Here is a 23,562-nt window from a genome sequence, read left to right as displayed (position 1 = left end):
CTAAACCCAGTGCTTTGCTGCTGTTCGTAGCAGTCATGGAGCACCATCCCTGTCGCTGGTTGAGCGGAACAGCCGGGATGGGCGCTTTAGTAAGCCATCTTTGCCCGACGTGGCCATTCGCGCACTTTGGCCTTGGTGTGCTCGCCGCTTCGTTTGAGGTCTTTGCCTGACCAGGCAAGGCAGGACCATATGACTCGTCGGCTGCTCGCGTACGAATCGACGGAGCTTGCAGGGTCGACGATGAGAGCCTTTTCTGTCTGGCCGATCTTCCTGGTGACATGTTGCTTATGTGGATTGGCAACCCGAAGCAATGAGGCGGGTTTTGATGATTCTCCTCCGGCCTCCCACGCCACTCGCAAGCCTCTTATTCTCAGATTCCCGTACTCTTGATACTTCTTGTCCTCTCTTGACTTTCGGTATCTGCAAGAAGCATCTGCTTGGCGTATTATCCCAAGCGTCAAAGGTGCTCGGAGCTTGACTGACGAGAACTCGGTCAGCCATTGGAGCACGTGTCTGCGCAAAGATCAGTCTCTCTCCGACCCTTCGGTGCCATGGCGCCGGTCATATGGGGTCTCGACCTACGAGACATGAAATGGAGCATGTTTGGAAGCCAGTGGATGTGGAAGAACAAAGATTACCACCTCCGGCGGACGAAGTTCGTCATCTACCAACTTGCCATGATTTGCATGGTCGTTTCTGAATCAATAGGCACCGCTGCCCTGTCAGGTAATTGAGTATCCTCGTTTGAAAGGCTTGCTGAGGCTCTTGTCTGACACCGAATCGATAGATTACGTCAAACAACAATCGACGATAGAGAGGTTACACTCATCAGCAAGCGTCCACAACGATGACTTCGTCGGCATCGCATCGTACAATATCTTCTGCGGCATTGTTGTCGCGACCATCTTCGGCGCGGGATTCTTCTTCGATCTCTTCTTCCCTGAGCGCTACGAGCCCAAGAACATTCGCTGGGCATGGAGACTCAGTGCCGTCTTCGTCACGCTTTGCACCATCGCCGATGCTCTGGCGTTCACGGTCATCGTGGCCACTGGCAAGGCCTGGATCTCTGCCAACTCCCAAGACGCAGAGCAGATTGCCCTTGAGCATATCAATCCTCCTTTGGTGTACCGACATAATCATAGAGCCATCGCAGCTACCGTGTTCTTGTGGATTGGCATGGTTGCCACAGTCGCCAGCTGCATCATTCTCTGGATGTACTACGCACATCTCGACGCCCATGGGCCCAAATCCCGCTCTGCCCGCATGCGAGATGAATTTGACAAGACCACCTTGGTCAATGAGAGGGCTCAGTCCGGCATGAGATTGCACGAGCAGATGAGAGAGCAAACGGTCTACAACACGACCACCGGTAAAAGGCAAGTCACCCCCGCAAAGCAATCCCGGCGTGACAGCCTCGAGCTAACCCCATCTCTTAGCCCGGACAAGCCTTGAACGGCCGTCTCAACGGTTCTTCCTGACTACAGGAGGGAGTCGTACGATCTGATCGCACTTGACTGGTCGAGGCATGGCCTGCAGTCAATCCAGCACGAAATCATCACACGTCTGGCCACATTATGCCCGTCCGTCACCATTTCAGTCTGCATCCGCAGACATAGCACCACTTCAGCTACAAACCAACACTGTCATCATATAATTCAGCCATTCTTATACATCGTGGCTCCCATGCAAGAATCAAGCATAAGCATCAAGCATCAAGCATCGAGCATCGAGCATCGAGCATTTTCTCCGGCGTTATGACGCATATGGACAAGGAACCAGCCAGGACCGTTGACAGTCCATGTATCAACAGATTCAATCAACCAGGTCGAATATCTATCTACCTGTTCACTCAGGCATGCGGTTGGGTGTCTGGTGTTGGGTGGGTGTGTAACCGGAGTGAGAATGGGAATTACGCAATATCCTGTACGCATACGGGAGTAAAAAGAAGCATGGGAACGAATCCCTCTCTTCCTTGGTCGTTCCAAAACAGGTCGCACGCATGATTGATTACACGCATATATGGTTAATGACAGACACGAACAGTAACAGTAGGTGAACAGTACGAGTGAGTGCTGTCGATTGAATTAATAGTGATATTGATAATTGCTCCGGCAATTTCCTCCCGCTAGTGAACGTTGGGTGAACGTGCTGTGTATGTAAGTATGATGTATTTCAAGTGAAAAGTCTCATGCGATCCTAGGTATTCTACACTATGTGGCGAAGTGAGCATGAGCATGAGCATGACACCGACTGTTCGTTCCAATGCAAGCAAGTTAACAGACAACGTCGCAAAGGGACTGGTTATCACGTTTGTCAGGATCCTGCAGACGCAAAGACACACATACACATACGCATAACGCGCACGCGACTTGTTCGATATTATGCCCGTTCGCTGCACGAGTCTATTGTTTTCGACCTGCTGCATGCACGTCTTGTCGGGGTGCATCTATTTTCGTAAGTGGCCCTACAAACGGAGCCCGCGGCCTCTAGGCATTTGTGTCCGAATGTAATTCCACGAGATGGGAATTTCATCGGTCGTGGTTACATCCCACCCACATTCGCATCCCTGTCGTGGAGTACCTGACCCTTGTATCTTGTATGCAGTCGGCCACTAACTGGTCGTGGCCCGACGGCAGGTCCCCATCTGGACAACGGTAAATCGACGGGTCACTTGCACTCAGCTCAGATCCATGGGCTCGCCATCCGCATTGCCAGCAGGCTCCGTCTTGACCGTCTCTACAAACTCCCTGCGTGCACTTCCCATTTTCTCGTCCTTGAATTTCCGGATCTGCTCTTTGACGTCCGTTGCTGAAAGATGAAGTCAGTATACAAGACCAAAAGCCGTGGGGTGGCACACGGAGGTAAAGGTCAACTTACCAGGAATGACGTCCTCTATCTTCAGCGGCACCCGATTGAATGGATCATGTGGATCACTGAGCAAGTGACTCCGTATCGTGCTTCTGTCAATCACAATCTTCGACACAGGTAATCGGACTGGATCTTCCATGAGAGTGTACATGAGCGGATCCAAGAACTCGTCAGGTATCTCGCCCAGGTCGGCGTCTGCAGCCTCGTCCTCTTTCTTCGCTTGTGCGAATTTCTCCGTCAGACGGTGCCATCTGTCGAGCTCCTCGGGGCCCTTAAGCATGAATTTGCGCATGATGTTGCCTGCGCTGACGAAGTTGTCGGGCTTGTAGGATCGGCCGTCTCTAGCCACCGCGAGGACAAAGTTCTCCTTCTCACCGAGGTTGAGATAGACGTCGATAATCTCACTCAGCAACGCTTTGGGATTGAAGTTGTATTCCTGCAGGTTTTCGACTTTGAGGTTGTTGGACTTGGGGCCGACCATTGCATCGAGGTTGTAATCCAACATGTCCGCCAACCGCTGCACGATTTCAGGCATGGTGAATGCATCGGCCAGAGCTTCCGTGAAGAGTTTCAACATGGCAACCGTCTCGTTGGTCAGCTGCATGTAAGACTTGGCTCGGCCCTTCGCCTGTTCCAAGATTTCCTCTTTTGCTTGACGTTGCTCCTGGTCGAGCGATGTGCCAGCCATGGAGAGCTCTTTGGAAGTATCGTAAATGGTGTGGAAAGCCGTAAACGACTCATCCAGCACGAATGTGACGTCGTTCAGCAAAAGATTAACGAACCGCACAAAGAACTCCATGTTGACTTTGGCCTCCCTTAGCAGATGATCCCGGTATACCGTGTTTGGCCAGATGCACTTGATGATTTGAAATATTTCGAACCGTACGTTGAACTTGTCGAAAAATTGGCCATGGCCGCCCATGAACTCGGCCTCGATGAAGAATCGCATCAAAGAATGCAGTAAGTGTTCTGTAGCAAAGGGCATGCTGTTATACTGATCCGCCAGTATACCTCTTCCACCTTGACGCCACGTCCAGGTTCCCCGGAAGAGGATAGTAACAAGCGATGCTTTCAGATAAGGGTTCTTGATGTACTCGGAATTGCGCAAGAAAGTAATGCAAAGCATAATCAGCTCGTCTGATTGCGTTGACGATATGAGTTGAGGCAGGTTGTACATGATGAAGCCAAAATTGCCGCTAATAACATCCAAGAAGTATTCAGGCAGATTCTTGAAGGCTTCAGGTTCGTCAGGGGACAGAGGAAGCGTCAGGTTTTGTTTCGGAAATTGTCGATGAGACGATACCTGCCGAAGTATCCAAACCGTCACGAAGCGCATGAACTGCATCGAAGGAGTCTGAGTAAGCTCGTCCAGCAGTACGCCCGTGACTGCGTGTTTGTAGGACAAACCCTTATCATGCTCGGTCTTGTACTTCTTAAGTGCGTTTTCGAACATCGTGAGCTGCGCAGGATTGTTGATGTATCTGTGTCGTTGCGTCTCGAATTCTTCGATCTGCTTGGCCATGTGCTTCAGACTTCTGTCCATATCCTTGAGCATGTTTCGCGCAGCCTCCGTCCCATAGTGATGAGCAGCGACTGTCAGGAAGAAGCACTCGGAAATGAAGTTGTTCGTTCCTTCCAGCTGGTTCTTGTAAAACTCGTCAGAGTGGTCCTGATCTGAATTGATTTTCGTTTCGTCTTTGATGTCAACTCGAGGATGTCTTCGCAGATAATCGATGTCAACGCGATCTATCTTCGAGAATTGAGCGTCCATGAAGGGCTCACAAAGCTGATCCAAAACTGTGGTGACGTTGATCATGAACCCATCACTCGAGACGGTCTTCTTGTCGACCTGAATCGCCCTACGTTTGTGGTTTGAGTTGACCACTAGAGCAAACCAATCCAAAACGCGATCTCGTGCCTCTGGCGATGCGCGTACCAGTGTGTTGATGATGTCGAAAAGTTCGGATTGATGCGTTCTCAGAGCCAACTGCAGCGACTGTTGAGAGTTTCTGATCCTGCCTGGATCCATGGTTTTCGGGCTTGAGAAATATGACTGGGTCGTTGCTGCTTGTAGGGGGGACAATTGAAAATATGGCCCAAGTATTGTCTTAACCTCTAACTCAGCTGCCGGTACCGACTTGTCGACAAACATAGGGGACCGAGTGATGGCCACCGCTACCGGTTTGTACCTGATCAGATATCGGAGCATCGTAGTATACCGCCTGAAGTCTGAGTCCATCGACATGCTAGCAAGTCGCTTGCTGAGGTTTTCTACCGCACCCACAAAAGCATCTTTGATGGTCTCGTCCTCGTCGAATCGCCCAATAACTTCTGTCAGGAAATCGGGGCATACGCCTCCGTCGTCCTCGGGATCGGCTAACAGGTGCTCGGCGAGGGCAGCAACTCCGTCATATTGCGCTTCAAACACATCAGGCGTCGTGATAGATAATATGCACCAGCTCATGCAGAGTCTCTTGGCCTCTGCGACGATGGTCCACTTCTTGTTCTCGGGCGACCGGTCCTTGACAGACTTGCTCAGCCTGGTGATTCGCTTCCAGCAGCCAAAGAGCCAGTCATGCGGAGTCAGCTTTCCAAGATTCGCACCGGCTTCCATGATCGCCTGATCGAGCAGATCGGTGTTCAGCATCAGCGGCTTCCCGTCCGACTCCAGCTCTTCTCTGAGTTGTGAGATGACATGCAGTGGCTGTCCTGATGTGTCCTTCGTCTGGTCGGGATCCAGAGTGATGCGGAAAACGCTCCTCAGAGTGCGGTCTTCCCACTGTTCGATGGATTCATTCTGTCGAGCCCCTTGTCTCGAACTTGGTCTCTCTAAGCCGTCCATCTCTCGCTTCTGGGGTGTGACGGTGGCTGGAGCGATCCGTATTCGGACCGGAGGTGACGGCGGTTTCGCTATATTGATGGACGCTGGGGCCAACTCGGTCTCTGAAGGCTCTTGATGGGTGTCGGCTTGCGGCGTCTCTGGTCGTGAGGGTGGTGTCGACGTCGAACCCTCTTCGGCTGGTACTGGGGCTGCGGATGCGGCATCTTGCGACTGCTGCGGTTGAGACTGCTGGAGTTTGGCGAGTCTCTTATTGCGGATCTGGTCGACGTTAGAGAAACTAGATGCATGCAGACCTCACGCACCTTGTCCGCATCCATAGAAGGGTCCTCCATCGTTGTGCCTGTCGTGGATGACAAATGTACACTGTACAGTGAACCAACACTCAGCCGGAGGTGAAGGCTGCGATTTGGGGTTACAAGTTGACGTCGACGCTGCGGAGGGAAATAGCCAGACGCGCGTGGAATCTCTAGACGAGCCCCACCAGAATTAATCAAAGCAATCCAAGGTAGTTAATGACTAACCGAACATCTGTCACTCTACATCCGAGTCCAGCCTCATGACAGACTATCGGACGTATCAGGCAGAGAAGAGATACAAAGGTCGAGAGATTATTCGCTGCTTCATGGAGTGCTACACAGTGCCTACCTTCAGCCTGACAGGCGAGGCTGCGCCACCAACTCCGAACAATGATGCAAGTAATCGTCCAACAATGAAAACAGAAGATCTGCACACAACCTTGTCGCATTTGAATCAATACTGTCGTTTGACTTTCAACTCTTCCAGTCGCCGGCAGCCAGGCATGGCCATATTCCTTGCCCTCTGCAGCCTGTTCTCGTCTGTAAAAAAGAAACCCGTAGCCTCGTTGATTTCGTGCCGTTGCCGCTGTACCTCAGTTTCGCATTGGTACTTCAACGTTGAAACATAGTCCACTTCTGCCCGCTGATCTAGGGAGCTGAACTGCCTGGAAGTGTAACCATCCACCTCGGCGGGATTCAGAAAGTAGTCGATCTTATACCGAGGCGTGACCCGATGCATCGTATGCGGGGGTACGGGCGAGTCATATCGAACATGCGGGCCGGAGTCGGTTGAGCCAGTGAAGAAAGACGACAATAGAGGAAGGACGAATAACAGGAGTAGTGGTAGAAGCTGTGTCAGTGCAGACATTCCCGATGGGGCGGTTTCCGATCCATCTCGCGGCCTTGCTCTCGGTCTGTTGCCTCCCATACGATGTACTGTAAAACCGGGGCCGCCGCCCATATTGAAAACGAACTGGGGCCCTCCAAAGCCGGCGCCGCCTGTTCAAGTCAGCATGTTAGACGCATGTGCAGGAGTTTGGCCAGACCTACCAAACTGGAATCCGGGGCCCATCCCTCCGCCAAAGAACCGGTTGAACAACTCCTCAGGCGAGATCTCGTCTTCATACATAGGGCCCCTACCGGGAGACCTTGCGAACCCACTGAAGGGACTGGCTCCCGCAGATGCGGCACCGCTGCTGGAGAAGCGGTTGTCAGGATCGCCGCCAAACTGATCGTACCTGGCCTTCTTATCGGCGTCTGATAATATTTGGAAAGCGCGAGAGACCACTGCCAGTTGTCAATTCCATGCCCGCACATGCGGAGCCATTATACTGACTCTTAAAAGCCTCATCAGCTCCCTCGTAACCATTTTTGTCGGGATGTGTCAAAAGACTAATTTTGCGATATGCCTTTTTGATCTCGCCGTCGCTTGCCGTCTTTTCGATCGCAAGGATCTCGTAGAAGGCTGTAGGGCTGCATTTCCGTATCCGAAGGACCTCCGCCTTCTGTTGCGGTGTGTACTTGCGATCCTGGTTTCCCTGATTATGAGCCCGTGGGTCGGCCGAGCCGTTTGCTCTGGCATCGGAGCCAGAGGCTGTTGCGGACATGCCGCACTGGGAACACGTTTGCGGACGGTATCAGAGAATGCGGCTATCTCGAGTCGTAGTCGTAGGTGGTCTGGAAGCGCCGTACTTGGAATCTTGTTCGGGTGTGGTGATTTACGACTTTTGTTTGGAAAGGTGTTCGAAACGCCAACTTGGTGGGTTGCAATTGCAGGGTGGAAAGTCACCGCAGTCGCTGCCGAAGAGATGCCAGAGCAATGACGTTGACGCCGGCCTCCAAGCTACAACAGCTCCCACCGTCCACTGTGCCAGTAGCTTACCTGGTAGACTGCTTCATCTGGTCGCTCTCAGATGGCTGACTCTGAGAAAGAGCAAGCGAAAGAATCTCTCGTGGTCACCGCGAAGAAATGGGGAGGTTCGTCAAAACCATGCTTCTGGCTCTATGCAATGAGATTGACTACTTCTCAGAATACCTGCTTACACTCCTAACAGAGAACCCCGTACCACCTGCTCTTCTAGCTACTCTCGTCTTCGCTCAGCATGCCCGGCCATTTCAACCTCTGCCCATGCTTTTCCCCCCATTGCTGCTGTTCTCGACATATCTGAACTTGCAAGGCTTCAAGATTGACAGCGCCGGCACGACCGCCGCATTAAGTGGCGCATATCTGGTTCTGGCAGGTAGGAGACGGATGGGCTTCGTGAACAAGTTTGGCGCCAGAGGTGTTATCCGTGGCGCCACGATGGGTCTGTGTCTGGTCAACCTGGTCGGCGGAGGGCTTGCATATGGATTTGGCAGTCGCACGAAGGAGGATGACAAGAGGAAGAGCCTTTAGGAAGATGTTGATCTTATTTCGGCTTCTCCTACATCCACACAGAATCAGGGCACACGGCAATGGGAAGGAAGAGGATCGTGGCAATGACTACCTCCGTTGGAGGCACGAGGGCTGGCTCCATGGGAACAAAAGGCGAAAGGCCCACACCGCAATACAGCAACGGGGACAGTGCTCTAGGTATCTACGGATACACCCAGAATCAAGATGTCGGGTTATGAGAGATGGGCATCTGTTCACCGTCTCCTTCGAAACCGACGTCTGGTGTCGGGATGTACTTGTTGCCGGCGTTGCAAGACCTCTGCTTGCATGAGCTTCCAAGGAACAAAGTTCGTGTAATACTAGGGCAACAGAGTATCAATGTGGGAGCGATCCATTAGATATCGGTCACTTCTTGTATAGGAAACAGGGCATCGCAATGACTTCATGGACAGTTTGAGGAACGGGTCCTGAGACTTCCATCAGGTTTCAATCAACAGTTTCATGGTCTTTTTGATTCTCGGCTTGTAATGACTTGGAAATCAATGACGACGGAAAAGACATCTTTGTTGTTGCGGTTTGTATCTCCTCATTTGACGCACTCATATCCATTCTGCCTGGCCAGAAAGGCATGTGATCCCAACCAAGAACGAATCAGAGTGTAACACGACAGGAGACGTCCATTTCAATGGACTGAGCATCAATCTCGGCATACTTTGACTCCATCCACCATCAAGTACCAGAAGGCAAGGCAGGATGAAGCTTCGAAAGTGCCAGGTCTACTCACCAACTGTGCCTTGACCTCATTTTCAGATGGGCGCAGAGAGGTTGGTGGCGATTCTGAATAACTCACCGGACTTCTCAAGAGCGAACTCTTGAGGAGCGGTGGCAGAAAGGGATGGGCTGGGTAGGATAGGGGAGTTGAAAAGAAGGGAGGCAAGGAGAGCAGACATAGAAAGTATTGTCGATTTGCCTACTAGCTCAGGTTGTGCCTGAGAGAAGAACCAGCGTTGGCGCGTTAGGGCAGGTCCTGTCTGATAGAAAATAGAGAAGAGGGCCAGGGCCAGAAGACAGGGGAAATATTTGTAGTCGAGAGACGACAACGAGGTCTTGGTGACAGTGAAGTCAAACCGGCCAGCGAAGTGAAGATCACCTGTGAAGTGGAATTCGCTGGTGAAGCGAAAATCATAAGCGACGTGCTAACCATTGCTGAACATGGCGTGGATCAGGGTGAAGTCGATTGAGCTCTCTTAAGTTTACAGTATATTGAATGATCATTGTCAGCCAAAAGCGAACCAACACCACCACGATGCTGCCAGCAGGACTGGCAGCAATCAAGCAGGTTGGATTAGATAGGCATTGTTATGTGATCTCGGCCGCTCGGGAATGTGTTAAAACCACAGCTCTGAAGGATCTTCGAGAGAAGGCATTAAACAAGGGTATGTTGAGGGCCTGGACAATAAAATTGGAAAAAGAGAAAGCAGGAACAAGAATGGCTTTTTTCGATGAGGCTTTTGCATTCGGCACTAGCAAGGATACTTTATTCTGCGGGCTTTGATTGGGGGATCGGGCTGTGGGGAACCGCAGCGGCCGGCTACGGTCTACTTACTGTTATTCTGAGTTGAACGAATGTGACCGAGTCCGGCGGTCGTTCTCACAACTAATGACAGCTCTCTTCTTCCCAGTCCGTGAACGATTCATGTTGCTATGCATAACTTGATAATAGCTTTACTATGTTGGTCCTGTGCTTGACCAGCGAAGAGCGTCTGCTCGGCGGGTAGTAGGTGGATAGTGACATTATGAGGTGCGTTTGAACGAACTGGATGGGGCGTGTAACTGGCCCTTCACACCTGCGGCCAGTCTCTGTACATCTTCGACAATACGGTCTTGTCTCAACGCATTTTAGCTCGCCGAATCCTGACCGAAGTGAGCGCAATCCGAGATGATTCTCTGGTAATCATACTTGCAGGTTAGGCAACGATTTCTCGATCTCTCGCTCCCAGCCCGTCGTGACCGCGTATGCCTGTTTTTTGAAGCGCCATTGGTCGTCTTTGAGCATCGTCGTGAGCTCAAGCAGGACGAAATGGATCCAGTAGTTCACTGGTGATGAAAGTACCTATCCCTGGACACACGAGGACCAACCAAAGTGAGCCAGGATAGGGGTGACTTGTCAGGTTCAGTTCCAGTCCGGCTGCAACTGATTGATCGTTAGCAGTAAGGTTCAAGTTGCGTGACATCCACCAAACCAACTGCGAGCTGGAGGCTTCTGTATTATATGCGTGCGAACAGTGAACGACACGGTATGTATCGAGCAGGCATCACGGGGTGCTACAGCAAAGAAAGGGATATCGAGGAGCCCCGGAGTAAAATTGGACGACTTGGCGGGCTGCTGCACAGCCTGAGCCTGCTGTACTTGCAAATAGCAGATGGTAACTGTACTGAGGATCTATTATGTAGGTCTCCTGTGATTAGAAGCGCCGATTGATGACCTTGCTTTGAGTTCATCCTAATCCACATTCACACTGCGTAGCCATGCTGTCCTATGAAGCTTTGGTGTCCGCAGTCTTGAGAGGCTCGATTACTGAAGCCTCCCAACTCAGTCCCCGTGGCTTGCCAGCTCTGAGGACCTCTCTGGACCGAGCATCATGCCGTTCGGCTTCATTCAGGCGAGCTGCCGGAGCAAATAGCGTGCATGTTCATTTTACCAGCAGAGGCCGTTAGGCTGTGGTGTCCACCGATATCTCGCTCAGATCCGCTGAATAGCAGCGGCTGGCGTGGTGATGGTGACGTGAACTCGGCTGTCATGCGCTGCAGCGCGGCCATCAGACGATTGTTCGCAACCCAATTTCGGATAATCGATGCTCTTCATCCTCCTGTAGCCTCACGATAAATTAAAATCGCTTTGTTGCTTCCAACAGTCACGAACTTTTCCGCCTTAGCTCTCCCCACGCTGGTCTCTCCCTTTGGAAGCCACATCACAGCCCACAGACCTTTATCGCTCTCGCCGTGCGTGGCCACGCAGACTCTTCGCTCGATATCCCATACTTTCACCTTACCATCCAGACTGCCACTGAGGATGTACTGGCCAGTGTGGCTCCAGTCGAGACTCGTGATCCAGGCCGCATGGCCGGTGAGATTCGCGACTTGTTCGCCTGAGTTGGGGTCGTAGAGTGAGATAATTCTTGCATCTCCGGCTGCTGCGAGTAGCTTCGAGCCTGGGGAGAACTTGACGGCCCGGACAGCTTTGATCAAACCAGGAAGCGAATGGAGAAGCCGGGATGTGGCGGTGGAGAATAGATAGATGTTGCCGGATTCGTGACCGCTGGCTATGAATCGGCCATCGGGGGACTTCGCACAATTGAGGTTAGTCGAAAACAGCAGACTCGAAACAAGTGTCACTTACCATATCGATGGACATGCCAAAGGAGCCTTTGGTCTCAAACTCCCTGATCTTCTCCCGACTTCCAGTGTCGTTCAGATCCCAAACGTTCACCCGCCCGTCATGCGTCGTGCCAGCAAGAAACTTCCCATCGAAGGACAGGCATACTGCCCATATCTCCCCAGCCTTCTTTCTCGGTCCGACTTTGATTTCTCCAGCATCTTTCCATGCACCTTCATCGTACTTCCATACTTTGACTTCGCCGCCAAACCCCACACTCACTGCATTTCTCCCCGTCTCGCGGTCCGTTACAATATGATGGCAGCCGAGTTTATGCGCATCATTGAGCACCTGCACGATGGGGAAATCGTCCTCGGTGGTGGAGTGGACCTTAATGGACGATTCGCCGGAGCCGGTGAGGATCTGGGTCGTGGTTACGGCAAGCGCGAAGATATCGGCGGCATGTGCTGGTAGCCATTGTCAATTCAAGCCGACCAAGTGCGTGTTATCCGGGAACTCACCGTCATCAATCGCGTGCTGAGCGAGATATTGTTTGGACTACGGATTACGAGATGTCAATTTGATCGAATCTTATACCAGTGGATATGGGTACAGACCATCTTGACTTCGGCAATACATTCCAATGTCAATTGCAACTTAGCAGGCTCGTGTGAGTCAAAGTACCACTGAGCAAGGTGTATCAATCGAAGAACACAAGAACAATTAAAAGTTGAGGTCTACTTCAAGGCCGTCTCTCTGATACTCCATTTCAAATGACGTAATTTACAAACTTGGAGGCATTCGATGCCAGAGTTGAGCAACGCTCCGTGTGTACTCGCCAATTTGTTGTACAGGCATCAGCCATTCTTCAAGCTGCACTCCCTCAATGCCAGTAAATCTTCTTCCTAGCTCCTTTCCGCCCAGCTCCGCCCCCTACTATCCGAACCCCTCGATCTTCCTGAGACTGTGCTGTGAGAGCAGGTCGAATTCTGTCCCGGCTAGCTGTGGTACCAACGTGGCTGGTACTCTTCGGCCATAGCTTCGCGGAATATCCGTGGCGAGCAGAGCACCCCTGCCTTGTTTGGGGTGGTATGCTGTGCCGAATTGAGGTGTTGGATGAGAGTAAGCCGTAGCCGTTGGTCGTCTGGACGCGGACGAGCCTCAAGCTCGATAGCCTAAGCAGATGACTTGGTTTTGACAATTCGGTCATTTCGCCTTCTCTTCACGCAGCTGTTGTTCTCCAATCCCATTATCGCTTGTAGTTTCGCCGAGTTTAGCCATGTCTTTTGCTTCTGCATCGCGTGCTCTCCAACTTTCGTAGATTTCTATCACTTGGCTCAGTACTTTTTCAACATAGCAGGTGCATTGAACGAACCTGCGACACAGTATGGACACAGTGTATGAGCTCTCTTCGGTTTGCCACAACCCGGACATTGATTGACGGCTTTCACATCTTTAAGTGCCTTGCCAGCTAACTGTCTGTGCCTCTTCTTGCTGTGCGAGGTTTTCTTCTTTGGTACTGCTTTCAGAATACCCTCCCAGATGTCTGATACAAGACCCGGGATGATGACCGTAATGGCAGGGAGTGGGATGGACGCCGATAGTAGACTCTGTGAAGACCATGCTTGGATAGCCGTGGAGATTGTGGCCACACTTCTTCCAAGGACCAGACCTGATAGCCGACCGCCGCTGACCGGACCAGCTAGCGCCATCATGGCCATACAGTGTCGACTGCGCAGTGGCAGTCAGGTACGAAAAGTGCAGCGCGCAGTAAACCCCAAGAATATTTAGACAAGCTTCGCTTTGGTCTTCTTGTGCTACCGTAGAATGACACCTGGCCAAATAGCGTTAGATACCAGGAACGGGGCCGTTTACCCCTGTCGCTTGGCGTGTTCTGCGCATTGGGAAGACAGAAAAGGGGCCTGCCGTTTCTGTCGAACGCTGGCAAGATCGTCTGGGGAAATTTGTCCGCAGTCGCAACTCCCTCTTCCCTCCTGCACGATCGTCCTCAACTCGACCTCACCTTGGCCTGCGCGTCAAGATTGCTCTTGTTTATCGCATCAATACCTCCCGAGTCTCTACTGGTGGCCAGACAAGATGGCGGCCATGGCAATGCAACAACCCAACGCGGTCTTCCCCAGATCGCATGTCGGTTTTGACTCCATCACTCAACAGATCGAAAAGAAGTTGCTGAAGAGAGGTTTCCAATTCAATGTCATCTGTGTTGGTACGTGAAGACCTGTTCCAATTCCTGCTCGCTTGCTTACCTTCCAAGGTCAAACTGGTCTGGGCAAATCGACTCTCATCAACACCATCTTCGCATCACACCTCATCGACTCCAAAGGCCGTCTGCGTCCTGACGAGCCAATTCGATCCACCACCGATATCCAGACGGTTTCCCACAGTCAGTGGTCCTATTCAAAGAGTGTCTGGATACACAGCTGATAGTGCCTAGTCATCGAAGAGAATGGTGTGAGACTACGACTCAGCATTGTCGACACCCCCGGCTATGGCGATCTTGTGAACAATGACCGATGGTGAGCCTGATCATGAGCGCACGTTGCGGCGCACTTAGCTGACATTCTTTTAGCTGGGATCCCATTGTGAAATACATCAAAGACCAACATTCCGCCTGTGAGTGCTCCTCCAAATCATACACAGTTACCCATCATCTGCCAATGTTTGGTGTTTCCAAGTACCACTCTTCGTTACTAACAACGAAACAGACCTCCGCAAGGAGCTCACAGCCCAAAGAGAACGCTACATCCCGGATACCCGCATTCACTGCTGCCTCTTTTTCATCCAACCGTCCGGCCATGCTCTGAAGCCCATCGACATTGTGGTCCTGAAGAAGCTCTCCGATGTGGTCAATGTCGTCCCAGTCATTGCCAAGGCCGACTCTCTCACGCTTGAGGAACGACGAGCGTTCAAAGAGCGAATCAAGGAGGAGTTTGCTTTCCACAACCTGAAGATGTATCCGTACGATAACGAGGAATTGGATGATGAGGAGCGTGCCACCAATGCGACCATCAAGGACATCATCCCTTTTGCAGTTGTCGGCAGCGAGAAATCCATCATTGTTAACGGCAAGCAAGTCCGTGGCCGACAGAACAAATGGGGCATCATCAATGTCGAGGACGAGAACCATTGCGAGTTTGTCTACCTCCGAAACTTCCTCACTCGCACCCATCTCCAGGATCTCATCGAGACCACGAGTCAAATCCACTACGAGACGTTCCGGGCGAAGCAGTTGCTGGCACTCAAGGAGAGCAGCGCCGGCGGTATGGCTGGTAGCCGGCCCATCAGCCCTGCCGCCGACCGAGAATTGAGCAGAGGCTCACAGAGAGTGACCATGAACGGATATTAGAGGAGACGAACATGTTCAAGCATCGAAGAAGTGGATGAGGGGATTGGGATGATTTGACAAAAGCAATGGTTGAGCTTGAGCGATTGCCATGTCCTCGTCTTTTCATTCTATTGCTAAGCGTCTATCAGAGAGCGGGTCTTTCGTCCTTTTGCAACCGGGGTATAAACTAATTCCTCATGACCATTCATCCATCGCTGTAGTCGAAATGAGAGCTGTGCAGAATTGTCGAGTCAAGTTCGCGTTCTCGTTGAGATATCTTTCATGACCCATTCGTCCAGCTCCCTGAAGGTGCGGTCCAAGTCGTCGTTGATGATGACCTTGTCATTCTTGCCTTCGCTTTTGCAGTATTCCATTTCGTTCTTCGCTTGAGCCAACCTCTTCTGAATTGAAGCCTCATCCGTGTCGCCACGCCCCCGTAATCGCTGCTCCAGGATTTCAAGACTGGGCGGTTGGATGAAGCATATTCTCGGATTTAGGCTGCTCTTCTTCAACTGCTTTACCCCTTCCATCTCAATGTCGAATATGCAAATCCTCTTGCCCTCGGCTGTGCCTCCATTGATGTCCTTCCCACGACCCTCGGCGACGTCCTGCACGGCTTGCTTGGATGACCCATAGTAGTTCCCTCCGAATTTGGCATGTTCGAGGAAAGCATCGGCCGCGATCATGGACTCAAACTTTTCGACGCTGACGAAGTGGTAGTGGGTTCCGTCTACTTCGCCCGGTCTGGGTTTTCTTGTGGCATGGGACACACTGGCTTCTTGTCAGCTCCGAAAGACGAACGACCAAACGTCCTGAGCGAGAGTGATAAGGTTTTTCTCATCAGACTTACGAGAAGCCAAAGAGATCAGGATGAGCTGCAAACAAGCGCTTTATTAATGTGCTCTTCCCCGTGCCGCTGGGCCCAGAGAACACAATAGCTCGGAAACGGTCATCTGCAGAGATTGGCGCCATGCTGAGGGCGCCGCTCGAGTATCGGACAGCGGCTCGAGGTGCAGATCTCACGCAGGCACGTAACCCCGAGGAAATCAAGGGTGTTATGGCGGACATAAACTCGAACTCGTTAGAGAGGGGAAGAACCCCAGAAATCTATGGCCGTTGTCCTGCGGTGAAGGGCAACCAATCGCCTTGCTCAAGAGGAGCCCGCAGCTGGCTGCCTTTGATTCTTGGCAGGGGAAGATCGTTGAATCTCGAATCCTGTTCGCTCTAATGCAACTTTGGGATTTGCGAAAGACGTCTATTACTGACATCCTTCATTTGTGATGCGTCGGGGCCTATGGAGGAGTCACCTTTGATGTCCGATGGCCATGGTGAGAATGAGCCATCATGTGTTTCTGCAATAGGGGAAGAAAACAGCTATGCCGTCGACGGTGTCGAAAATAACACCGCGCAACAGACCGATATTGGTGTCCCTGGCACGACCGCTGTCGCGTCGCGACCCCGGTATGTATTCCGTCTCCCCAGGCGCACCAGGTACCGATGGACCTTTTTAACGCAGCCATTGACGCCTGCACAGGAGGAAGAGGGGCCGTCATCCAAAGGATCCACTGGGTCAAACAGTCCGGTTCCAGTGCTCAAGGCTAGAAGATCTCGAGGCCAACTTGAGAGAATACCTAGCAAACCCCGTTCACCCTGCTGAGCACACCACCTTGGAGTTCAGCTTTCCAGTTACCGCAGCCTTTCTGATACCGGCTCGAGAGGCGCTCGGAACCGCTGACCCAGGCGACAAAATGACACCTTTTACCTACTCGCTGTTTAAGAAGTCTGCAGTTTCGGTGGTTGATGCTTTGCATAACATCCCTGATCCGAAGGAGGTGAGTCTTTTCACTCGTCGGCGGATGTCCATTGAGCTGTTTCGCCACATCGGCAATCTAACTCGTGTCCACAGCAAATGATCACCCAGAAGAGAATCTCCAAGTCCCTGGTGGAGGCCATTTCAGAAATTGACGGCTTCCGCTACAGCTTCCATAACAATTGGCTGTCAAATGCCGATCAGGCGAACGTATGTGCCCCGTCCGCCGATCGACCGTGTTTCCTTCTGTACTTTTATTGCGTCTGCGGTGTCAGAGTGGGCGGAAGCTAAGAATATCCTCAGAGATTCTCCTACTATTGCAACGATTCCATACTGAACAAAGGAAGAGCTGCAAACGAGGGCCTCGCTAAGATCCGTGGTGGCGTGAAGAGTCGAAAGCCGGTATACGAGTGTGAAGGCGGGATTTGGATCAAATTCTCGCTAACCAAAAACAACCTCCAACTCGACTACAAACATATTCCCATCCATCCCACTTTCGAAGAGACAGCACCCCTTCCGAGAAACGGGAGTAAGCGCAGGAAACTTTGGGAGATTTTCCATCCCGAAAAACTTCCTCAGAACAGGGGCCGTTTCGCGAAAGACAAGTCTAACCCGCAGGAGAAGGCTCGGAAGAGGAAGTCCACAGATGATCCGAAGACGCCAGGAAGACGCAAAAGAAGGGCCACCGAGCCAGCAAGTCAATGCAATGATTTATCCACACCCCAGAGTACCCAGCACCGAGAGAACAGTTTACAGCCCCTGTTCGACTTTCTTGGATCGGCGGATCGGCTTGAAGATGCTGACGGTGCGGTCCCTGAAACAGAAAGCCTCGTCGACTGCAATGGAGGCTCAGCACCACCGGCTCTTGGAGCAGACGCCGAAGACGTCCCAGAAATTGAAAGTACCGCACCTTCGGGTAACAAGGACAAGACACACCCGGGTACCATGAGCGGTTCTATGACTAACGAGGACTTGACGCGAGGCAAGAAGACCAGGCCCAAGAAAAAGGGCTCAAAACGCTCCACGGAGCAGCCTCCTGGGGAATCTGCTACTGCTCCCATACCTCCAACAGCTGTGACATCACAGCCAGCTCCAGCAGCAATGCAGCAAGCCAATGGCCCGGCACCTGCATCGGCAAGTTCGGACGAAATTGATGCCTTGAGACGGAGATTGCTCGAGGCCGAGGAGAAGATCCGCCAACTCGAAGGCCAAAAACAACAAGAACCACAGCCTCCACAGCCTCCACAGCCTGCTCAACCTGTCACCATAATGCAACAGCCTCCTCTGCCACCTCCAGCCCCTCAGGCTCAGTATGCGCCACCACAGTACTCAAATCACGCAGCTCCCGCCCCTCCGGGTCAATGGCAGTATCCTCCATATCCCCCCTACCAGTATCCTGCTCCCGGGTCTTCCCACCCTCCACTTTCGCCTCCTCCAGTCCCTGCAGCAACACTACCACAGCCTTATTATCAAGCGAAACAAAATCTGCCTCTTCCTGTGCAGCCGAACCCATCGCCTTCGTATGGCTTTGTCCCGAACCCTGCCGAGCTTTTTGCAACGAATATTAGGCCGCAATTAGTGCCGAGTCCATCTCAGAGCGTACCCGGTCCTGCGCCTCCGACATTACATCGTCAGCACAACAACGCGGCACCACCTTTGCCAGCACAGAGTCCTGCTCCATCTCAATCACAAGGCCAATCCCACCCCTCGAGCTCAGCTCAATCTCAACCGCAAACCCCCGTCGCAGGGACCAACCGACCAATAGCTCCGTATCCGCATACTGCCGTGGAACAACAGGGGGTTCAAGCTCGGCCACCGAGCGAGGCTCAGCCGCAAGCCCCAAAAGCTTAGAATCCAGGACGCGCCCTGGAAAGGAAGTGGGATACAGTATGATCACGGAGCCCACTGCGTTCGGATCCAGGGTTGGTGATCTGGTGCTTCTTCTTCGATGATGGTATTCCAGTCTCCTACTCACCCAAGCGGCCAAGCGACATAGCGGTTCGAGAAGCAGCGTGGTGTACTGTGTTTTTACCGATAATTGTCTGGATCTGCTCGTCGTCTACATATGATGCATCGTCGATTAATAAGTAAGACTCATATATCAATATACCAAATATACCAATATGTTGAGGCGGTCCGAAGGAAACCAAGCCAGCTTTGGTTGGCCTCAGTTCTTCTTTTGACTCCAGACTCTGTGCTCTGTGAAGGCCCTTCCTCTTCTTGTAGAGACCGCAGGGCTCTGCAGTAAGCCATGTGCACTGAAATCTCAGCTGAGCATGGGGTATTGTGTCAACTTGTGCAGCATATAGTCATATGGTGAACCGGGGTGACGCTTCACGGCCAACAGGTATACCCCTCTGCAGCGGCAGGCACCGCCTCTACTTACACTCGACTACACTACATCTTGAAAGGAATGGTGGCGATGTCTGCAAGTTGAGTGGTGTGTATTTGTCTGTCCGTCTAGGGACTGTCGAAAAGAAAACAGGCAAAATAAAAAAAGGAAAGAAGCGCAGCCTTGTGCGCGAAAAGCTCCACCAATCAGAAGGCCAGATTGCCTCTCTGTACACGTCTCGACAATGTACAGGGGAACGGCAGCCTTGCCAAACCACAGCTTCGTCAGCCCCATTACAATGGTGTGCTGGTCCTCCTCGTCACGTTGCGCGATAGCCACAGTTACCATGTAGGAAGTGAGTGATACTATACTCTGTACCGTTTCTCTATACCTAGGTACCGAGTCTGGTATTCTCGGTCCCTCTCATTCTCAGCTCATCTGATCTTAAATTCCGAGGGGGAGTCGATTTTGTCCGGGTGGGTTGGGAATAGTCAAACCGATCGCATAATTAAATCGTGCTTGTTACTTAACCCTGTAATGTGCCAATGACGCTACTGTAGATGCCGGTGCTGCGCAAAGATGGACATGAAATGGTACGACGCTCAGGAGATTGCTCTTCCACTGGCTAAAGTCGCGCACGGCGGACAAGGTCTTTAGTACTATATACTGCATGATGTGAGTACTCCGTACAGAAGTCGTAGTTAACGTACTTTTGCGTGGACGGGGAAAGACAATAGAAAGGCTTAATCAATCGGTGGCGGTATTGGTCTTGGAGTCTTGCTCGGCGGAGTGCCTTGTTAAAGTCAGGTACATCCGATGTCCGGACTGCAGGATACTGTAAAGAGGCGTGCAGCCTGTTGGGAAGTTCAATGGCCTGATGCGTAGAGGTTGAGTGTTTACGAGTCGAGTTAAATCGTAATATCGATTGATTTCAGTACCACACGACGGCGACGTCGACTTCGCCATGCCTACCTGACTACCTCGTATCACATCATAGCATAGCATATCGTACCATATCATATCATATCATATCACATCATAATCATATCATATCATATCATATCATGCCATATCGGAGACTACTGCAGGAATACCTTCGAACGCTCCACACAAGTCATACATAGTCATCTGTGGTCCTCCAGCGATGGGATGTGTCAACCCAATCCTAATTATCCATGACGATGTCCTATACAAAAGACGTCGCAACGACTGTGTCCCTGCTTGCCCAAGCTTCCTGCCCAGCCCAGGTCCATGTCCATTACCGATATCCAAATGGATCGCCAAGAGAGAGAATATCCTGCCTGTCCTTACTCATTGACCTTTGTGGCCGCTTGCGACTCCGTACCCGGCCGTCCATCCATATATCGCTAAAGAATGTCCTTGATCAATTTATATCCCTCGCCCACTTGACCGGCCGTCCCCTGCTTGCTCGCAGCGGCATCGGCAACCTGGTCCGCCGCCGTGTTGATGACCTCGTGGAGTCCGAGGCCTTCAAATGCTTGGCGCGCGACCGTCACCCAAAGCCAGCCGCCCTGATCGGTCTGCAGGAGGCCGATCTTCTGTGTCGCGTCGCTCTTTTCGGGCGTCTGATGTTCGTGGAAGAGATCGGAGACTTGTTTGACGGCCTTCTCGTGCGCAGCGTTGGGTTCGAAGAACCCGGCAGCGAGACCATCGACCGTCAATCTCTCTTTCACTTCATGGGCTTCTGATGGGCGGGTCTTGAAGACGGCGAGCATGGCGAGAGCCAAGGCGAAGAAGGCATAGACACCCTTGAGCGCAATCAGGGTATACAGCGGTAACAGCGGGACCCGTGTTGCGAGGTAGGTGTTCTCGCGCGTCCACTCTCGGTCGTTCTGGACGGGGACGGAGAGACCGGCGGAAAACGCCACAGCCGCTTTGGAAAAGAGGTTGGCAAAGACCTTGCCGAGGCCATCTGGTCGGAGCTGGTAGGCAGCTAGTGCTGCGGCGTCCTGAAGGGCCAGGTGCGAGAGAGGGCTGTTCGTTGCAAAGGGGGCGCTGTAAACCGCGCCGTAGTAGTCGGCTGCCAGTTCGTATGCTTTGAGTTCAGTGGGCACCACGCTTCCGTTCATCCAGTAGTACTCGGCCTCGTAGATGGTCGCGGAGCAGGACAGAATGAAGACTGTGTCCCCATTTGTGTCGTTCTTCAAGAAGCCGCGGGTCCGCATGTATCCGAACTCATCAGCGTAAGTGTCCACAGGAGGGAAGCCCTTGCTCCAGGAAAGGAAATGAACAGGATTAGTAGGTGTGAATAGATCGGTAGCGCTGCTTCCGAGTCCGACTGGTTGCGCCAAGGCCGAGTCGTTGAAGAACTGAATGCCGACCATTGCCTCGTCGGGTGACGAAGTTGCGTTCTCGACCGCGACTCCGACCTGGCCGGAGAATGAAAAGGACGGTGCAGTGTACGTTCCGCATGTGAAACCGCCTTCCGGGTTGACATCGCAGGTATTCGTCACCACCTGGCACTCGGTCTTGACGGCGAGCGTTGGTGCGACAAAGTCTAGCTTCATGCTGCTGTGAAGATCCCCAAGGAAATAGTAGTTAGATCCATCATCGACTGTGACATTAAAAATGGTATTGGTCCGGGAGTTCCGCATTAGAGTCTCCGCTGCCTCTTGCGCATGGTAAAGGCCTTCTCGCTCTTGACCTGATGCGTTCCAGCTCGTCATGCTGCATGGGTAAAGACACTGCACGTTAGGGTTCGACGGACATCTGTGCCTCTGCCAGGATCCTGTGGCGCACCGCTCCGGATCTAGACTTCGTCCAAAGGAGAAAGTTGTGGCTGCACTCGGGATGACAAGAGCGATGTTGATGGCTTTTGTCGCGGCACCAAACCAACTCTATGGTATTTGTCAGTATCCAACACCACCGTCAAGGCAATGACATTGAGAGGAGACGCCAGCACTGGCCCAGGTTCCCAGGGCGACTTACATCCAGAATCCCAATCACGAACCTGCAGCACTCTGTTAGTCCAGATTCCAAGCACGGTAGAGCAGTCCATCTTACGTCATGACCACGATGAATAGGAGGCAACAGAAGGCCAAGGGAACTGGCTGTACCAAGTCCTCGTGGTTCTGCCAACGGTACTTAAGGGTATCAAGCAGTGGCTGTGCTCCCCCACCGTTCAGCAAGTTTATCAGGATGGAAACTTGATGTGGGCTCGGGAGTTTTTCTGACTTGGTCGATGTTGCCCTGATGATGCGCTGGCCAGCCAAAAATGCTACCAACGCCATGCTAGCTCCGGTCACGAAAGGAAGGATCTTCGCCGTCCAGGAAGAGATCATGTGTAAGACAGCAGGATTAGTGATGCCCTTCTCGTAGAGATAGTACGCTTTGCTGCCACCGTTGTTCTCAATCTCTTGAATGCCATGGAGGGCGCTCAGAGCATCGTCCGACATTTTGGTTTGCTTGGCCGGGTCGAAGACGTAGCTCTCCGGAATGCGATTGTAGAGAACTGCTGTCAGCAAGACGCTGCATACAACCACGACAGGGACGCATGGTCCAAATGCTCCCCAAAGCAAGGAGGTTAGGGCGCCCTCCATGTTGCTCTTGGATGCATGTTGTTGACCAGGAGAAGGCGGAGGGCTTTCGCCGCTGAAATCTGTAGCTGGTGTATCAAGGGCCTTCTCTTGCAACAGGGGGATCTTCGTCGGGGATGCCAGAGGCTCTGGAGGGGCCATCTTGCTGTCTGGTCAGGCTAGAAAATGTCAATAGCGACAAGAACGAATTTACGAATATGGAGAGAAGCGAGCAAGGCACTCGTGAAGCAAGACCCAGGCTGTGACTATATGATGGCCCATGGTGGCAAGCCTCTCTATGATAATGGCAGCATGCTTGCGAACTGCGGCTGAGCGGATACCATGGCATTCGAGCCATGCAGCCGTCGGAAAAGCCTGCTTAAAGCGAACCGAAATTCGCTTCGCACCTTGCAAGTTGTCGAGATCGCGGGCAGTCATGATGGTAGAGCGACGAGTCGAGATGGTCCCAGGGAAGGCTGAAAACTGAAGGAGGGCCAGGCTTTCCAGGCATTGGACACGTCTTAATCGACGTGCATGCGCCAGCCAATCCGAGCTGTACAGCTTCTTTGAAGACTCGGTGGCTGGCTCAAACCTGCCATTTGGATCGGCATCGTGAATCTAGACCAGAGGCAGACCGAACGTTTGCAGAACTGGACGATGCAGGATAACGAGTCCGCTGGAATGGCATTCTGGAAACCCATCGCGGCAAGCCAGTAATATCATGATCGGTAAGTTAGTGTCCCTCCCACAGGCGCAACCTCTTCAAGGACAGCCATTTCAGA

The 23,562-nt window shown here is 52.3% G+C and overlaps 9 protein-coding genes across 9 annotated transcripts; 4 read left to right on the top strand and 5 right to left on the bottom strand.

Annotated features, from left to right (window-relative positions):
* Nucleotides 1-551: 551 nt before the first annotated feature.
* Nucleotides 552-1,452, top strand: G647_06567 (uncharacterized protein; the record flags this gene model as incomplete). The annotated part of the gene is made up of 2 exons (XM_008730887.1): nucleotides 552-726; nucleotides 788-1,452. 2 exons carry the CDS (start codon nucleotides 552-554, stop codon nucleotides 1,450-1,452), a joined length of 840 nt encoding a protein of 279 aa, XP_008729109.1.
* Nucleotides 1,453-2,677: 1,225 nt separating this feature from the next.
* G647_06566 (uncharacterized protein) lies at nucleotides 2,678-6,042 on the bottom strand (the record flags this gene model as incomplete). Its single annotated transcript, XM_008730886.1, has 3 exons — nucleotides 2,678-2,808; nucleotides 2,878-5,968; nucleotides 6,013-6,042. The coding sequence occupies 3 exons, from the start codon at nucleotides 6,040-6,042 to the stop codon at nucleotides 2,678-2,680; spliced, it is 3,252 nt and encodes a 1,083-aa protein (XP_008729108.1).
* Nucleotides 6,043-6,460: 418 nt separating this feature from the next.
* G647_06565 (uncharacterized protein) lies at nucleotides 6,461-7,613 on the bottom strand (the record flags this gene model as incomplete). The annotated part of the gene is made up of 3 exons (XM_008730885.1): nucleotides 6,461-7,005; nucleotides 7,057-7,293; nucleotides 7,343-7,613. The coding sequence occupies 3 exons, from the start codon at nucleotides 7,611-7,613 to the stop codon at nucleotides 6,461-6,463; spliced, it is 1,053 nt and encodes a 350-aa protein (XP_008729107.1).
* A 306-nt stretch (nucleotides 7,614-7,919) lies between these two features.
* G647_06564 (uncharacterized protein) lies at nucleotides 7,920-8,401 on the top strand (the record flags this gene model as incomplete). The annotated part of the gene is made up of 2 exons (XM_008730884.1): nucleotides 7,920-7,983; nucleotides 8,037-8,401. The coding sequence occupies 2 exons, from the start codon at nucleotides 7,920-7,922 to the stop codon at nucleotides 8,399-8,401; spliced, it is 429 nt and encodes a 142-aa protein (XP_008729106.1).
* Nucleotides 8,402-11,242: 2,841 nt separating this feature from the next.
* On the bottom strand, nucleotides 11,243-13,468 carry G647_06563 (ribosomal protein L32; the record flags this gene model as incomplete). The annotated part of the gene is made up of 3 exons (XM_008730883.1): nucleotides 11,243-11,725; nucleotides 11,781-12,223; nucleotides 13,132-13,468. The coding sequence occupies 3 exons, from the start codon at nucleotides 13,466-13,468 to the stop codon at nucleotides 11,243-11,245; spliced, it is 1,263 nt and encodes a 420-aa protein (XP_008729105.1).
* Nucleotides 13,469-13,853: 385 nt separating this feature from the next.
* On the top strand, nucleotides 13,854-15,123 carry G647_06562 (uncharacterized protein; the record flags this gene model as incomplete). Its single annotated transcript, XM_008730882.1, has 5 exons — nucleotides 13,854-13,983; nucleotides 14,032-14,160; nucleotides 14,212-14,293; nucleotides 14,347-14,390; nucleotides 14,483-15,123. 5 exons carry the CDS (start codon nucleotides 13,854-13,856, stop codon nucleotides 15,121-15,123), a joined length of 1,026 nt encoding a protein of 341 aa, XP_008729104.1.
* A 230-nt stretch (nucleotides 15,124-15,353) lies between these two features.
* G647_06561 (guanylate kinase) lies at nucleotides 15,354-16,074 on the bottom strand (the record flags this gene model as incomplete). Its single annotated transcript, XM_008730881.1, has 2 exons — nucleotides 15,354-15,873; nucleotides 15,953-16,074. The coding sequence occupies 2 exons, from the start codon at nucleotides 16,072-16,074 to the stop codon at nucleotides 15,354-15,356; spliced, it is 642 nt and encodes a 213-aa protein (XP_008729103.1).
* A 340-nt stretch (nucleotides 16,075-16,414) lies between these two features.
* On the top strand, nucleotides 16,415-18,763 carry G647_06560 (uncharacterized protein; the record flags this gene model as incomplete). The annotated part of the gene is made up of 4 exons (XM_008730880.1): nucleotides 16,415-16,563; nucleotides 16,637-16,934; nucleotides 17,009-17,122; nucleotides 17,216-18,763. 4 exons carry the CDS (start codon nucleotides 16,415-16,417, stop codon nucleotides 18,761-18,763), a joined length of 2,109 nt encoding a protein of 702 aa, XP_008729102.1.
* A 1,848-nt stretch (nucleotides 18,764-20,611) lies between these two features.
* Nucleotides 20,612-22,942, bottom strand: G647_06559 (uncharacterized protein; the record flags this gene model as incomplete). The annotated part of the gene is made up of 3 exons (XM_008730879.1): nucleotides 20,612-22,102; nucleotides 22,194-22,215; nucleotides 22,269-22,942. 3 exons carry the CDS (start codon nucleotides 22,940-22,942, stop codon nucleotides 20,612-20,614), a joined length of 2,187 nt encoding a protein of 728 aa, XP_008729101.1.
* Between the last annotated feature and the right edge of the window lie 620 nt (nucleotides 22,943-23,562).

The sequence above is a fragment of the Cladophialophora carrionii genome, assembly GCF_000365165.1.
Source record: "Cladophialophora carrionii CBS 160.54 unplaced genomic scaffold supercont1.5, whole genome shotgun sequence".
In the NCBI taxonomy this organism is placed as follows: Eukaryota; Fungi; Ascomycota; class Eurotiomycetes; order Chaetothyriales; family Herpotrichiellaceae; genus Cladophialophora; species Cladophialophora carrionii.
This window is presented reverse-complemented; position numbering and strand designations above follow the sequence as displayed.